General features: G+C 39.4%; 1 protein-coding gene across 8 annotated transcripts in view; it reads left to right on the plus strand.

Moving 5' to 3' along the window:
• The window catches only part of STON2 (stonin 2), a 144,251-nt gene extending 132,607 nt beyond the window's left edge, over nucleotides 1-11,644 (plus strand). For all 8 annotated transcript variants that reach the window (XM_041758817.1, XM_041758825.1, XM_041758819.1 and 5 more), the window contains 2 exons: nucleotides 2,963-3,165; nucleotides 4,789-11,644. In XM_041758817.1, coding sequence (XP_041614751.1) covers nucleotides 2,963-3,165; nucleotides 4,789-4,872 — 287 coding nt within the window. In that variant the 3' untranslated portion in view covers nucleotides 4,873-11,644. The remainder of the gene's footprint in view (nucleotides 1-2,962; nucleotides 3,166-4,788) is intronic.
• Nucleotides 11,645-16,931: the final 5,287 nt, after the last annotated feature.

Raw genomic sequence — 16,931 nt, forward strand, 5'->3', positions numbered from 1 at the left:
GGAATGTTTCTCACTTAAGGTACTCTTTCCCATCACTGTTTTTGCTGTTCATTGTTATACATTTTTAGTAGCGACCCCTGCAAAAGGAGCCTCTTAGACTACTCCTGGCCAATGGCGTATTTCTGTGTAGGTTCAGAAAATTGGTAACATCCTTTTCTAGAAACTTAAGATGTCCAGGATCAGAATTCTGGTCAGACGGCATGAACCACTGCATGCGTATGTCTGCCCACAGTGGTCCCTGATCTCTAGCACCCCTAGCAGCCAGGGCAGTTGGCTAGAGGCAGTGGGGGACCACAGGTCAGCTCCCCTAGCTTTGCTGGCACCCCAAGGCTGCAGCCACAGCGGGCTTGTCCCAATCTTGCCACCAGAAGACTAACAAACTGCCACTGGAGTCCAGCATGGTTTAAACTGGCAGGTGCAGCCCAGCTGTGTGCATGTATAGCTGACCCTGCCTTCCCATGCTCTTTAATGCCCCCTACCCCTGATCCTGCAAGGTACCAGAACAAGTCCTACTGCTTCCCCACCTTACCCACCAAAACACTCTGTCCTGCATAGGTAGCTTTCTTTGCTGGAACTCCAGTTCTCTAACATTAGACCAAGAGAAGACAGTTTCAATACAGGTTGCCTTTTATGGAAAATAGCAATCTGAATTTTAATGCTAAAATTTCTCAGCTTCATCAAAGATGATGGCAAAATGTGTGGGCTCACTTAGCTCATTACCATAAACTAAACTATCCTAGCTCTCAGAATTGCACTTCCATACCTGTCCACCAGCCCTACACATCCCTTAGTTGATGCTGGGAATCATGAAGGAATGCTGCTTTCATAGAGTTTGCTGTGAATAGCCTTTGGAAGGGTGACCAGAGCAGTCAGCTTTGTGGAAAGTAATGATTTCTCTTATTCCAACAATGTGCAAATCAGGATAAGTAGATAAAAGTATTGTTCAAGTTGCCAATGAATTAAAGTAAGAAACTACTCTATGTAATTTGTAGCATTCTTAATCTATAGCAATATTCAGAAAGTTTAGGACATAATCTCAAGTCAGTCAGATCTGAGTTTTATTCCTACTGCTGCAATTTATTTATTTATTATTATTATTTAAAGATTTTATTTGTTTATTCATGTTATTTATTCATGAGAGGCAGAGACATAGGCAGAGGGAGAAGCAGGCTCCCTGTGGGGAGCCTGATGCAGGACTTGATCCCAGACCCTGGGGATCACAACCTGAGCCAAAGGCAGACACTCAACCACTGAGCCATCCAGGCGCCCCTATTTCTAGTGCTGCAATTTAGTAGCTATGTGACCTCAGACAATTTACTTAAATCTCTCAAAGAAATCCTATTTTCCTCATTTACAGAAGAGGGCTCATTAAGAGCTCATTAAGAAAGAAATTGGATAATGCTTTTAAGTGTTTAGCACAGTCTCTGGCCTGTGTAATGGATAGCTATATAATTACGACTGTAATTTTTTCAAAAATCACATGGATTCATTTTTAGATCATGTAATTTTTACTATTATATGTATCCAATTTAAAATTTCTTTCCTTAGAAACCAGTGCAAATTTCTCAGTTTCCCAGAGTGTTACTCTATGGAAATAACCATTGAAATATGTTGTTTGTGAAGTAGAGCAAAACAAATACTTCACTCCGTCATGTTTTCCTTGGAGAACGGGTGTGTATGTCCCCAACTCTCTCAGATTAAAAAGTCTTTCCCAAAAAAAAAAAAAAAAAAAGTCTTGCCCAGACCAGTAAAGAAAATTGGAATTGTTTATTTGGGGAAACTCAGATAACTAAGGGCTGTTGCTATTACATAATAGAGGCAAAGCCATGTCATGTTGTTTCTCCACGGCGAGTTGCTACCTGGGGCTTCTTACAGCCCACTTCTCCACTCATGTCACCCTGCAAACCTGGTCTTGAGATTGGGGACCCCAAGGGAGGCTGTGACTCAGACAAAGTGGTTAAAACACTTCGGAGTCCGTGCCTGGGTTGTCCCTCTGTCTGATACTTTCCAGCTCTGACCTTGGCTAGTTGACTTTACCTCCCAAAGCCTTCATTGCCTCATCTGTAGAATGTAATGACTGACCTCAAGGGATTGTTAGGAAGATGCAGGGAGAAGTGTGTGGGTAGCATTCGAGACTGTACAGAGTGCTCAGAGGTTATAGCCTCAGAACTAAGCTCTCTCTTCACTCAGATAATCTAATAACAATCTTCAAATGGAAATCCTTAAGTTTTCTTCCAAGAATGGTAGAACTAGCCGTCGATTTAGAGAATTAAAGAATAGGAAAGGACTATGCCTGGCATTGTGCAGCCCACTCTTTAGTACCCATCCCCCATATCCCCACTTTCCAAATTAGGATTTGAGGTGAGGAGAGAACAAAGGACTTGGGTGTGGGATCTGTGTCACTTAGCAAGAGAGCTAGAAGTCACAGTGTCCTGTTGGTTTGTGTAACACGCACTTCCTTAGTGCATATATGGTGTTTATAAGGGCTTCATCATTTGCATATACCATCTAACCACAAAAAATGTGCCGAAGCAAATTCATCTTTCAAAGGGAATCAATTATTTTGCTCCATGTGGCTGTCATTGCTGTTTTATTAGGTGCTATATGGTGTTCCCTTTTCTTCCTTTCTGCCTCCATGGCCTCTATTCCTGGTATTTGTGCTGTGTTCCCATTAACCACCCTGACCTAAGCAGGCCACATGACCCGTTTTTCAGGCTGTGGGTTTTATTGCTAGGATACAAGGCTATTGTAATCACATAGTTCTATCAAAGGGTCTGAGGCATAGGCAGTGTGATTTCTGTTGAGGTAAATCCTTTGCTTGGCATTGGACCCTCTGAAAGACTGCCCGGTGCTGAGCTGGGAGGCAGTCTTCAGGCCTTCTTTGTTACTGGGGTGACTCTTTTGGCCCCTCCTTTCACATCTTTCCAAAGAACCTAATGTCTAGATTCTTTTCCTTTCATAGCTTCTGGTCACCCACACTGTTTCTTCTGCCACCTTGAACTTGGCTCTGACCGGGAAGTGCCTTCCAGATTTGCCAATCACGTGAATGTTGAGTTCAGCATGCCTACAACTTCTGCCTCTAAAGCCTCTGTAAGATCCATCTCCGTGGAAGACAAGACTGACGTCAGGAAGTGGGTCAATTATTCCGCACACTACAGCTACAAGGTAGCCTCGGGAGACATCTGGCTAATGTTTCCAAGACCATTTGTTTACCCCTCCCCCATCTTTTGTTCCCTTTATCAGTGCCTGCCACGGATGCAAGGTGTTCTCTTGAAGAGGTACACCCCACATTGCTATGGATGAGTCTACTCTGATTTGAATGACTGACTAACCTCTCTAGTGAGAAGAGAAAAGTTGCAAAAAAATATAAAGAGGCAGATGAAAAGGAGAATAAATTAATGTCTTTCAGTCATCATGAACAACATCAAAAGGGTCATTGGGGTAAAGGGATGATGATGATTATATAATACTATTATTAATTGTATATTATATATAATATGAATATTATGAGTGACTGCATCATAGTATTATATACTCATTCATAATATATGTTGGAGGAGTTGTAAATTTGGAAGTAGAGGGGAGTTTGGGAGAGTGCCAACCCAAAGCATGTATTTCAGCTTCAGAGTTGATGATGTAGATCCAAATAAAGTCAGGACACATATGACCTGGTCACTGGGCTGTAACAGGACAAAATTCAAAAGCCAAGCAAACTTCGGTAATAGTAACAGGATCAGGGCTGTGGAAGGAGGAAACAAAGTTGTAGTGTTCTGACATAGAGATTCCATCTTGAGGTGTTAGAAATTCAATAGCAGATTAAAGGTCAGTGATAGAAAGTGGGGGTTACTGAAAAAGCATTTTGCAAAGTGATTTGATAACTTTTAAAATTCATAATATCCTTTGATTTTTATGGTTATTTATTGTTCTTTAAATATTTCTTTAGTTGCGTTATCGAAAATCTTAAACTACCAACAAGAACACATACTCCATCTTGTGGCCAGGAAAAAAAAAAGCACTTTCATCAAGCATGACCCTAGTGAACTGTTTGGTCTTGAATTATTTCCTTTATCATAAATATCCAAAGTGATAAAGAGAGGACCAGCTTTAATTAAGAAACTCTCTTGCCTGATGTATTTCTTTTCTGACTTGTCAAAGGCTTCAGTGTGTGTGTCACTTTCATGGCAAGATGAATTTATTAATCCCTTTATAGATAAAGCTACAATATTTTGCAGAAAACACAGGTAGAACTGTAAATGGTACAACGCTTACCAATTTGGAGACTTCGTAAAACAATAAAGTAGTAGAGTATGAATAGCCAAGGGAAGTAATTCATTCATTTGATAAACCTTTGTGCTTCCCTGCTGCGTGCCTGCTTTATTGGAGTACAGTAGTAGACAAGGGCCTGCCCCTGTCCTAGGGAGCCTGTGCTATGGTGAGCAGGTATACCAGGTACAGGAAATATGCACAAGAGGAGCACCTACCTTCCTAATGACTTGAGAAGAGCTTCACAGAAGAGGTGACCTTTGAGCAGCTGTGCAAGGCAAAGAATAAAAATCTTCCAGGTAAACCCTAAAGATGAGGGAATTCCAGACCAAGCAAAGAGCGTGTGCAAAGAGAGAATCATGATGTACTCAGGGCCAGTAGCTTCACTGTGGCTAAAGCCCAAAATGGTAACAAAATTACAGGGAATCTCAGAGAATCTAGTGAGCTATTCTCTTTGGGATTATTTATTATTGGGATGTTTTTCTCCTCCTTCTGATATTTCTTTCCAACTTCTACTTTTGGCAGGTGGAAATTGAGCAAAAAAAGAGTTTGAAGCCCGACTTTGAAGGAGATGAAATGGAAAATCCCAAGGAGTGTGGGGTCCAGTGACAAAGCTCTACTGCAGCGGGCCCTGACCCAAGAGTCGTGATAGGATGTCTTCCTGAGTAGCTGAAGTGCAAGGCAGTACCTACTATGGCTACTCCGTGTTGGGAACAGTATCTCGGACTTTCCTGTTTGTAGTTACCTGTATTTTAACAGGAAACCTTAAGGTGATTGCTTTGGAGAGACCCTGATATGCCTGAAGCACCTGGTTCACCCGACTTTTGGAGCTTATTGTCTAATTAAGCCTCCTTCTCCTTTGCTTATATCCTAGCACTTGAGTGGTAGTTTGTTGTGACTATTGACGTCAGGAGAAAAACCTTCCACATCAGTGTTGGCAGGGTTTACTTCCAGTGTTCATCCGTCACTTACATGATTTTCTAGAAAACAGTCTTGAGACTCCACCTCTGTCACTCCCTCTAGGAAAGGTTCAGAAGAGGTACAAAACAAATGTTCTTTTTGGATCTAGTAGGCTTTTTGTACATGTCTCCATTCTTTAAATGTTAACACTATGCAACAGAAGACATTTCTCTCCTGGTTTTGGATTGTTTTGATTGAAATTCTTTTTCCATCTCTCTAGTCCCAGGGTTCACCACCCTGAGTCATAATACACAATGGGAAAAAGGCACAATAGGATACTTTTTCATTCTATGATTGGCCCCACATTCTGCAAAGGGTGGCTCTTGAAGGGAAAGCAAAATTGAGCTTATTTTTCTTCATTCTGGGGAAAAGGGACATTAATTATTAAGTTTATATTCCATTCAGGAAATTCAATCTCAGTGAATTTCCCAGATTCACACTGAAAAATGTAGGTCTTTTCTAATTCCTGAAACAAATGAACATATATCTATCTATTATACCTCAGGCATTTGTCAGCAGCATTTGGGAGCTCTTTTTATACCTCAAGCATGTCTCTTTAACTCAGATTTTACAGGAAATATAAATGGAAAAGATCATTTTAAAAGCTGTTTAAAAACTACACTTCTATGAACTTTTCCCCAAAATTCAGAGTTTGATAATCACAGTATTGTAATATGCCTAAAAGGCAGAAGTCTCTAGGATAGAGAAGGGGGAAAAGCCTTGTTTTTCTAATGTTGGGAATCAAGTCCTGATTCCAAGAGTCTGGGACACTCAGTCATCTTTCCCTTCATATGTGCCGTTTACATTCTGTACCTCCAATTCTTATTTGTATCTTGGTGTTTCCTTACCATGCACGGAACCATATTGGCCATCCCAAAGGGGATAGCTGCTTGACAATTTAAAGGCAGGTTCTATCTGCCTATTTTTCCCATGAAAAATAAAGGGACAGAAAGCATGCTTGTCAGATTTCTGATATGTCAGATGACACAGAGAAATAAATGATATATCCAATCTCGACGGGAAAATTTAGGAGTAATTTATTCAGTGAATATTCATTGAATTATAACTATGTACTGACACTAGACTATAGACATTGTTACAATTTTTTTTAAATACCTGAACAGAAGACTGAAACTAAAAGGATGAAATTCAGTAGGCATTAATGAGAAACTATATTCTGAGTTGCTCAAATGCAACCCTCTAAATAGAGTAGTATTATCTATGTGTGTGTTAATGGGAAGGGTGTTGAGAAGTCCTGGTTTCATAGCAGTCCACGTAGAAACTTGAGTTCAGTTTTGAATCAGGAATGGATCATGGCTATTTACAAAGGCAGTGCATTCAACCTGTAGTAACAGAAGCCTGGGGAACCCACATGTTACATTGGTCAGTCCACATCTGGTTGGAGGGTTGAGTTCAATTCTGGGTACCATGTTGAAAGAGAGGCATTAATAAACTGTGTCCAGAGGCAGGTGACTTGGGTTGTGAAGGATCTGATTCTATAAGAAACAAGGGAATAGAATAGGAGAGAATAAAGTAATATAGCTGCCTTTAAATTTCCTCTGAGTTATACAAAAGGAGAAGGATTAGATTTACCCTGTGTAACTTCAAAGGACGAAAACAGAAACAAAGAGGAACTTTATAGATGGCAGATGTTTGCTTCGATGTAAAGAATTTTGTAATAAGAGTGGTTCTAAAGAGGAATAGACTCAAGCAGTAAAATTTCCTGTTGCGGCAAATGCCCAAAGGCTGAAATAACTGCCCATCCATCCCAGATGCTGTGAAAGGGACTTTGGATTTGGGCTGGATGGCTCAAAGATCCCTTCTGCATATAGGTTCATCTCAGTAGTAATAGGACTCTCTAGCTCTAGCTGTTTTTTCTTTGATAAGTGCTTTTGTATGCTCTTTCAAATACAGTGAGGTTCCCAGGAGGTCTTTGTCAAGTGAGGCGTAGCCCTTCCCCTGTTGTATGAGAGTCACATGAGATTCTTCAGAGAAACATCAAGACGGGCTGAAGAGCTGGCAAGGTGAAGGCTACTCTGGCACCTTCCTTATCCAGGATTGTGCTCTTGTGCACCTTCCCAAGATCTCTGACTCTCCTGCCAGCATCACACGTGTATTGCTCATTGGACTTTTTCCCCCCTCACCTTAGTTAATTCGCATTACCTTTGTGCTTTTACCTGGATTTTTTAACTTTAAACCAAGGGTCAGGAAAATCCCTTCCATGCTATCTACATTCAGCAAGCAAATTGTTAACTTTAAAAAAACCTAACACCTTGATTTCATCAAATTTGCTTTCCCACTGCTATTTTTGGGAAACTAATTATGGGTAGCATTTTGGGGTTTGGGGAATATAATACTATATATTTTTAGACCGAGTGTTTTGTTAATAGCCTACATAGAAAACACAGGCAAAGTACCTTTTTGGTGTGCAAATCCTAAGTTTGCCTCTCTGGACCTGGATTGTGTATATGTGGGGGTCACAAATATTCCTTGTCTATGTTATCAATAATGTGAAAATATTAAAAGTAAGTTCATTTTACCAATACATAGTATTACTGTTAGAACATAAATTAGATGTCCCATGATATTAAGAGCCATGCTTTCGAGTCTGGTGGCTAGCTTTGTGATTTTGTTGTAAAAGAGAAGAGGAAATGTACTCATTACAATAGGTCAAACAAGAATTTGAGTATTTTGGAGGGAGGGCATTAAACCCCCTTTACCATTCTTGTAAACATAATACTAGTTATTTCTTATCAGAATTTTGCATTTCACTTATATTAAATATTATCTGGACAATTTCTTTTCTATTTGGTTCTTTCCCCTCTGTCAGCATTCCTGCAAATATTAGCAGGACTCAGAACCCTTTGGAACTTTTTTATGTAATATATTTCTTAATTGAAATGGAAATAATTTCTATTCAAGTCCAATGGGTGAGAGCAAGAGTTTATTTCCGTAAAAATTAATGCCCCCAAGAAAAATGATCCATGACAGCAAAGAATGTATCTTATTCTTTGTTTTCAGTACCTAGGATAAAGCTTGGGAATATAATAGGCTTCAGCCACCTTAAATCCTTGTTGATAAGACAAACATATCAATGAAATGAATTTATTAGAGGGCACCTGGCTGGCTCAGTTGGCAAAGCATGCAACTCTTGATCTCAGGGTCCTGAGTTCTAGCCCCATGTTGAGTGTAGAGCTTACTTAAAAAAACAAAGAAGAAATTATTAGGTATTCAATAAGTGTTTGCTGAATGAACACTGACCCTGAAACTCTAAGATACCTAACCCATACTTATCAGATACTTATATTAAAGCAAGCAAGCATGCTTTATTTCCTGAAAGACTTAATGTTTTTTTTATCATTGCTTCCACTGTCAACTAAAGATAACTGTCAGCACATAAGCACTTAACATGCAGCTGAATTTAAACCACAGTTTACCTTACTTATATTGAAAAACATTTTTGTGCCCAAAATATAGTAGCACAGATGCTATCCACAGTCAAGATTATTGATTCAAGTTTTGTTCCTGCAAGCCAGACAGATCATACCCATTTGAATAGTCAGCAGAAGAAAAAGGCAGGAGAAGGAAGCATGGCCAGTCTTGGTGTGCTAGGTCTTTGTTTTTTTCCAACATTAACCACTGACCAATGTTACCGGGTCACCAGAGGAAGTTTTTTAAGTAAGCTCTACACTCAACATGGGGCTTACTTTGTCACCAGAGGAAGATGGAGGTCTAAGATCATAAGGATAAAACTCATGAAATGAAATCATGATTTCAGAGCTGCTTTCAATCTCATTACAAGGTTAGTGGTGAGAAAGCACAGGATAATCTGAATTTTTTTTTTTCTTAAAAGCCTTGGGAATATGAAATTAATTTGAGTAGGAAGCACTGCCACCTAGCCTACTTTTAGAATTCTCCCAGCTGGGACTGGTAACTTTAACTCTTCTGCAAATGATGATCATAAGTTAGTTCTAGCATTTCTAGAGTTTAGGTCATGTTAAGAATGCAATTTAACAGAAAACTTAAAACTGGCAAAGAATAAAAAATAACATACACACAAAAATCACCAACTAAACACATCGTCTTTTAACACCTTATACCAAGTTACATCAAAACCATGTCCACTCTTTATATAAAATTGGTCCTGGCATTCTCACCAAGTTTTAAAGATGTTTTCTAAACATTATCAAGGTTTAAGTGTCAATTCCTGATAAATCACCATTTCTTCATCATTTCTTAATTGTGCTATTTGTAAATGAAATTTGCTTTGGATATTGTAACTTGTATTTATGTATTTAAGGAATTAAAAGTGAACAAGATGTAGAAAATAAATATCAGTAATATTTTCCCATGTATTAACTAAAAGAAGGACTATGGAATTTTCAAATTTCTCCTAGTGTGCCTTAGCAAATTTGCTTGAGAGTCTAGTCTTTTGTTTGTTTTAAGAATTGGGAAGACAACAACATCTCTGAACATGCAACTCCAGGTCTGTAAAGACAGAAATTATCCATAATAAAGTGTTTGGTACCTGGAGAGAGGCAAATAATAATTGTGTGTAATGAAAAGCTATAAAAGAACAGACTTCTTGAAAAATAAGACAAATATAGAACTGGCCATCAAACCTCAAAATACTTGAACTAGAGGCCATCCCTTAAAAGTAAGGAGTTCTAGGAGAAATAAAAGATTATGTAGCAGGGATAACCAGTAGAATGATTTCAGTTCAACAAATGTTTTATCAAGTGTTACTTTGATCAAAGTTTTCAGCTATCAGCCAGCTTCCCTAAAGGGAGGTAAGGTCAAAGCCAAGGACATTGAGAATTGTTGCTGTGAAGTCATTGTAGGGAGTGCACTTTATCAAGGGAAAATTAGGGTTTCTATGAATCTTTGAAGGACGTCGTCATGGAGACAATCACCATGTGAGATAACTTGCTGTTTTCACAACTAGGCATCAGTAACCTCCGCTAAAAAAAGTGAGGAAGTTGGAGTAACGGTCCCTGTTAAGTCCCTTCCAGCTTCAGTTTTTTGTATTATTTTATAAAGTATCCTTTGGTGCCATTGTCAGTGATACTTCATGTCAATAGGACTCCTCATATAGTCTTAAGAACCAAGATGAGCTGGCCCATCTTTTTCCTTTTCATGTCTCTATCCTTTACTGTCTGCCCAGACAACAAACACAAGAAACTCTGCAATCCTCTATTTTGTAGTTGGAGAATCAAAAGGATAGTGCACATCAGTTAGCACACTGTTCTGTGGGTTGCACCGGCATCACCCAGCACAACAGTGGTGTGAGTGTAAAGAGGAACAGACCAGACAGGTCTCTGAAATGGATGTTAGGATTTGGGTATCACTTGAAGCAGAAGCAAGTCTAACACTCTGCAGTACTACGGGGCCACATTAGGATGATCTAGGAGTTATAGTTATGTCCTTTTACACAAAATACTGCAGAAATTGAGGTAGGAAAAAATGTTCCGTAAACATTCTGGGACTATTTGTAAAACAGATATGGCAAACTAAGATGAGGGAAAGGGTCAGTTTTCTCTAGCCTCACTGTGTATTAGTAACATAAAAATGTAGTTTAAAAAATTTTTAAACATCCAGAAGCTACAAAATACCTGCATATGGTAAAGTTTTTGTGGTATGTGTTAGTATGGTTTTAGTTTCTTGTACTTAGAATTGGGTCAAATGTAATGGCTTGATTTGAAGTGGAGAGAGCAAGGATTCTAGGGTCTCTTCCTGGTCAGTTCCATGCTGTGCCTCAGATCAAACCCCTAAGGCTAGTCATGGACACCATCTAGCCACCATCGTCTTGCCTCCATGTGCTTCAGGACCAGCAACCTCATGTATCCACTGCGAGCAGTTCTGGGAAAGCAGATGTGCAGTCAGATCACAAGAGCAACCTGTTGGACCAAAGGGTTTAAGGGGTTTTGAAGCGTAAAAAGAAGGGAATATTATGAGCTCCTCTGACCCTAGGCCAGTGTTCATTTGACCTCTGTGTCTGCCTGCCCACAGAACCTGGAGAAAACTTTACCATATGCAGGAAATTAAACAGAATCAGTGTGTTAGCCAAGGAGTAAAAGAAAAAAGAGCATTCCTCCTTTCCCTCCATTTTTGTAAAGTCAATCAATGAATTTCGGTCTGTCAGGATGGGTGGACCCAAGATCCAATGAGTGATTCAGCTGATCCAAAGCTTATATTTTCCTTTATCATCCATCCTCAATTGATGTAACTTCTTGTACTATTATGATTAATTTTATGTAAAACCAGTTTACTTAAAAAAAATATGTGCCTATGTAATAAAGTCTACACACTGGCTAACTTTATAGAGGTGAGGTTTTGTTTGTAATTGTTATGCTGATTATCATCTGTAATACCCCTTTTTGAGCTATGATAATGAGCTATTAATAAAAATTTTTAAACAAAATCTGTCACTATGGAAAATTTAATGAGGTGAGGCATAAGGAAAAATGTTTATTATAAAGAAGGCCCATCACTCAATTAATATGGTTACTGATCATGGGATGACAAGTTAAAGTGACACATTAATAATTGTTTATCCTACTTTATCATATATATAATTTAGCTCAAGAGATATTTATTGCATTCCTATTTTGTGCCCAATTCTGTGAGAAAACAAAATTAAGCCTTAAGGTTTTCTTGCTGATAAGTGCATACATGTATAATAAGTAAGAAATAGAATACATAATCAAATACCTTATCTGCAGTATGTTCCTGGCATATTGTCAGTGCTCAACAAATAACTGCTCAATCAATTGATGAATCCAAATGACTAACGTCAACATAACCTGAGAAGGGGGGAAAGAAGTCAGTATGGGCTAGAATACTTGGAAGCTTTTCACAGGAAAGATGATTTTTTAAGTGAGACCTGGAGGTCTCAGTAGCAAGAGGAAGGGAGTTTAGAACTGGGAAGAGTCGGTATCCAAGTGACATGCTGGATTAGCGGAAGGTGAGCCTGACCCGAGTGAAGGGCTCGTGCACATCAGAAGGTATGTATACAATGGAATATTACTCAGCCATTCGAAACGACAAATACCCACCATTTGCTTCAAAGTGGATGGAACTGGAGGGTATTATGCTGAGTGAAGTAAGTCAACGGGAGAAGGACAAACATTATATGGTCTCATTCATTTGGGGAATATAAATAATAGTGAAAGGGAATATAAGGGAAGGGAGAAGAAATGTGTGGGAAGTATCAGAAAGGGAGACAGAACATAGAGACTCCTGACTCTGGGAAACGAACTAGGGGTGGTGGAAGGGGAGGAGGGCGGGGGGTGGGGTGAATGGGTGACGGGCACTGAGGGAGGCACTTGAGGGGATGAGCACTGGGTGTTATTCTGTATGTTGGCAAAGTGAACACCAATAAAAAATAAATATTATAAAAAAAGATAAAAAAAAAAAAAAGGTAAGGTTGGTAGCAAAGCCAAGCTGAGGGAGTGCTTGTATCTAGCCTGAGGTTGACTCTGACTAGTAAATGCTATGAATAATAATAAAGCATTATTCTAGAAAGACTAATCTGTCTACAATGGGCCTGGTATTTTGGAATAGAGGAAAGCTTAAGGGCAAAGAAAAGCAAGGTTTTTTTGAGTAAACAAGAAAACAGCTTTGTGTTTTGTTTAGTTCAAACAGAACCACGGAAGTCTTCATGCAAAATACAATGATCTATAAGGGGAGAACTGTCATTGACGGAATTCTCATGAGTAGAACACAGAATTGTATAGCCTAGCTAGTATGACATTAACTGATACTAGTAACTGATAGCAGGTGCACAGAATGGCCAAATAATAGCATAAAATTTTCTTAGGTTGGGGATTCTGAAGAATAATATACTCCTTTCCACTGTTCTTCCATCCCTATCTGCCCAGAGTCCTCTTGAACAAGTTTTGAGATCTGTCTAGGTCCCACACTGATGCAAGGTTCAGGCTGCTAAGGTCCCCCTGTACTTTAATATTCAAGTGGACGAACTCTGCAAGTAATTGGTTGTGTGTATGTATGTGTGTGTGTGTATTTTTTTTATTGGAGTTCAATTTGCCAACATATAACACCCAGTGCTCATCCCGTCAAGTGCCCCCCTCAGTGCCCGTCACCCGGTCACCCCATCCCCCCACCCTCCTCCCCTTCCACTACCCCTTGTTTGTTTCCCAGAGTTAGAAGTGCAAGTAACTGTTTGAAGCCAAACGTGTTCCCTAATGTTCTTCGGGATTTGTGGGAGGAAGAGTTGGAAACGAGAGGAAGTGAAGATGAAATTTAAATGTCCTCAGGGTCATCAGTCAGCTCCTCTCCAAACTCCTCCCACCTCTTTTAAAAAAAAATCTATTTATTCATGAGAGACAGAGAAAGGCAGAGACACAGGCAGAGGGAGAAGACACAGGCAGATATCAGACTCGATCCCAGGACCCGGGGATCCCAATCTAAGCTGAAGGCAGACACTCAACTACTGAGCCACCCAGGTGTCCCTTCCCACCTCTTTCTTTTTTTTTTTTTTTTAATAAATTAATTTTTATTGGTGTTCAATTTACCAACATACAGAAAAACACCCAGTGCTCATCCCCTCAAGTGTCCCCCTCAGTGCCTGTCACCCATTCCCCCCCACCCCCCGCCCTCCTCCCCTTCCACCACCCCTAGTTCGTTTCCCAGAGTTAGGAGTCTTTATGTTCTGTCTCCCTTCCTGATTTCCCACCTCTTTCTTAATCACCTCTATTTCCTCTTTATTCTTCCATGCTGGGCAGCTTTCTGTATAGCCAAAACATTAAAGGAGTTAGCATTTCTGTAGCACTTATACTCTGGTATAAGCCCCCCTCTCCATTTTGCAAGATACAAATAATTCAAGCCTGATGTACAACTGATGTTTATCGAAGGTTAGCAAATAGTGAGTACAGCATAAAACAGGAAAGAACTTAAACAATACCAGACATCCCTGCTCCCAAAGTTCACTGCTCACATTCCCACAGAGGGAATCTTCATTAAACATCTTTCTCCCTCAGCTCTAGCCTGAGTAATTGGAGCCAACACCTCAAGTCCACAGACTATGGTCTCCCTGACTGCCAAGGGAAAACTGAAAAATTCTTAAAATCTCATGTCAAGTGGGGATTAAGTTCTAAAGTCAACACTCTTGAAAATCAAAGTGCCTGTAAAATAAAGTAGACTAAGGCATAAGTCTTCTTTAATGAAAGTTGCTCTATGACCCTCAATTAATTTTTCAGTTTCTTCATTGAGAATACTGACAGAATCATCATAGCCCCAAATCCCAGCCACCTGAACAATGTGTTCCAGTTCATGGTCAATGTGGGGAAGCCATTAAAATGAGTCACAATTATTTCCTGAGTTTTACCAACATGAATTGACTGTTTCAGGCTTGACGGCATCTTTTCTCTGCCTCACAGACCCACTGAGTGGAATGGCAGACCAAATAACTTGAATAGAAGTATAATGAGTCTCCATTATACTTTACTTTCTTATGCAAAGCAATTTTTAGTTCCACTTCATTGCATCGTGTCATGGACCCATTGAAGTATCTTTCCAAACCAAAGAGAAATCTATCTTAGATCCCCAAAAAGAACTTATATAAATTCACATTTTTTTCTTTAGAGGTCTAAAAAATTATAGATACAATTTTTAGAGCTCAGAGCCGAAATATGTGTACTTTCCTTCCCTACACAGTCTAGGTCAACAGAAGGAAAGAAGATAAAATCCTTCTACACTTGTGGAAAGCAAACCCCAGGGGTTACAGTTTTTTGTTGTTGTTGTCTTTTGTCTCCCTCACCTCTTCCTCTTCTTCTCTCTCTTCTTTCACTACCAGCTATAAAGTTCTAAGAGCCTGGACTAGTGTGTGGCACTGGCAGAAATTAAAAAAAGAAAAAACCTATCTCATAGATTGAAATGGTCTCCAATTATTTCTTCCCATGTTGAACTCTTTTTTAAACAAATTGCACATCTCATTTGCTGCCTGTTAACTGTTGTGTGCTGCCTTTTAATGTTTTATATTTCTTAGGTTTATCCTCCTCATTAAAAAGCAATCATTGACTAAAAGAATTGGTCTTCTGGGCACGCAGCTAAAATGCACCAAAAGCATCAAGAATCAGCTGGGAGGAATCAGCAAGCTCTTATCTATGCTACTCTGCCACCTACAGGAAGATTCTGAGTGGGTCACCTCAGTTTCAGGTGGCAGCAACAAATGACTAACCTATCTTCAAAGTACTCTTCTTTAGAATAATTGCTAATCAATACGGTAGTCATTCAAGAATGTCTTGAAACACTGATTCTGTGTTCTATTAGGTTCAAAGGATAGAGAGGTAAGTGAGACATGGTCGAGCCCCTCCAGAAATACCTCATTCAGAAGATGGTTTCGATACCAAATGCATCATCAGGACCAAAGACAGCACATTTGAGTTACAAAAGGGCATCCCACTTTCAGGCTGGTAAAGCCCCATCTCAGAACATATGTTCTGCACTCAGAACATAGACCCCCATCTCAGAACATAGACCTGCACTATCCTTAATCTTGAAACTTTAGGAAAAGGTGATATGTATATTTTAAATGAGCACATGCAGAAATGTTCCTAAGAATGGCTTTGGTGACACATCTACACATGCTATGCAGCAATGTATTTGCAGCAAGAAGTACTTCACATGCACGAATAAAGTTGCATTTGTCATGTGACTAGACTATTCTTGTCCACTCTCTGCACTATCATCATCGACAAAAACAATAAATATTTGAGGAATTCTTAATATTATCAAAATAACTGGTTTTAGCTAAGTACCTTAAAAATTTTTAGTATTGTTCTTGTCCTCAGAAAGAATTATATATAGGAAGATAACATATAATGCAAGATATATAGAAAGACTGCTAAATAAATGGTGCTAAAATGACGGATTTTAGAAATTCGGGGAGGTGTGATCATCAAGACAGTGTGGTACTGGCACAAAAACAGACACATAGATCAATGGAACAGAATAGAGAACCCAGAAATGGGCCCTCAGCTCTATGGTCAACTAATATTCGACAAAGTAGGAAAGACTATCCACTGGGAAAAGGACAGTCTCTTCAATAAATGGTGCTGAGAAAATTGGACAGCCACGTGCAGAAGAATGAAACTAGACCATTCTCTTACACCATACACAAAGAACTACTCAAAATGGATGAAAGATCTAAATGGGAGACAAGAATCCATCAGAATCCTAGAGGAGAACACAGGCAACACCCTTTTTGAACTTGGCCACAGCAACTTCTTGCAAGATACATCCACGAAGGCAAAAGAAACAAAAGCAAAAATGAACTATTGGGACTTCATCAAGACAAGAAGCTTCTGCACAGCAAAGGATACAGTCAACAAAACAAAGGCAACCTACAGAATGGGAGAAGATATTTGCAAATGACATATCAGATAAAGGGCTAGTATCCAAGATCTATAAAAAACGTATTAAACTCAACAGCAAAGAAACAAACAATCCAATCATGAAATGGGCAAAAGACATGAACAGAAATTTCACAGAGGAAGACATAGACATGGCCAACAAGCCCATGAGAAAATGCTCCACATTACTCGCCATCAGGGAAATACAAATCAAAACCACAATGAGATACCACCTCACACCAGTGAGAATGGTGAAAATGAACAAGACAGAAACACCAAGTGTTGGAGAGGATGTGGAGAGAGGGGAACCCTCTTGCACTGTTGGTGGGAATGTGA

Source organism: Vulpes lagopus, chromosome 6 (genome assembly GCF_018345385.1).
Source record: "Vulpes lagopus strain Blue_001 chromosome 6, ASM1834538v1, whole genome shotgun sequence".
Lineage (NCBI taxonomy): Eukaryota > Metazoa > Chordata > Mammalia > Carnivora > Canidae > Vulpes > Vulpes lagopus.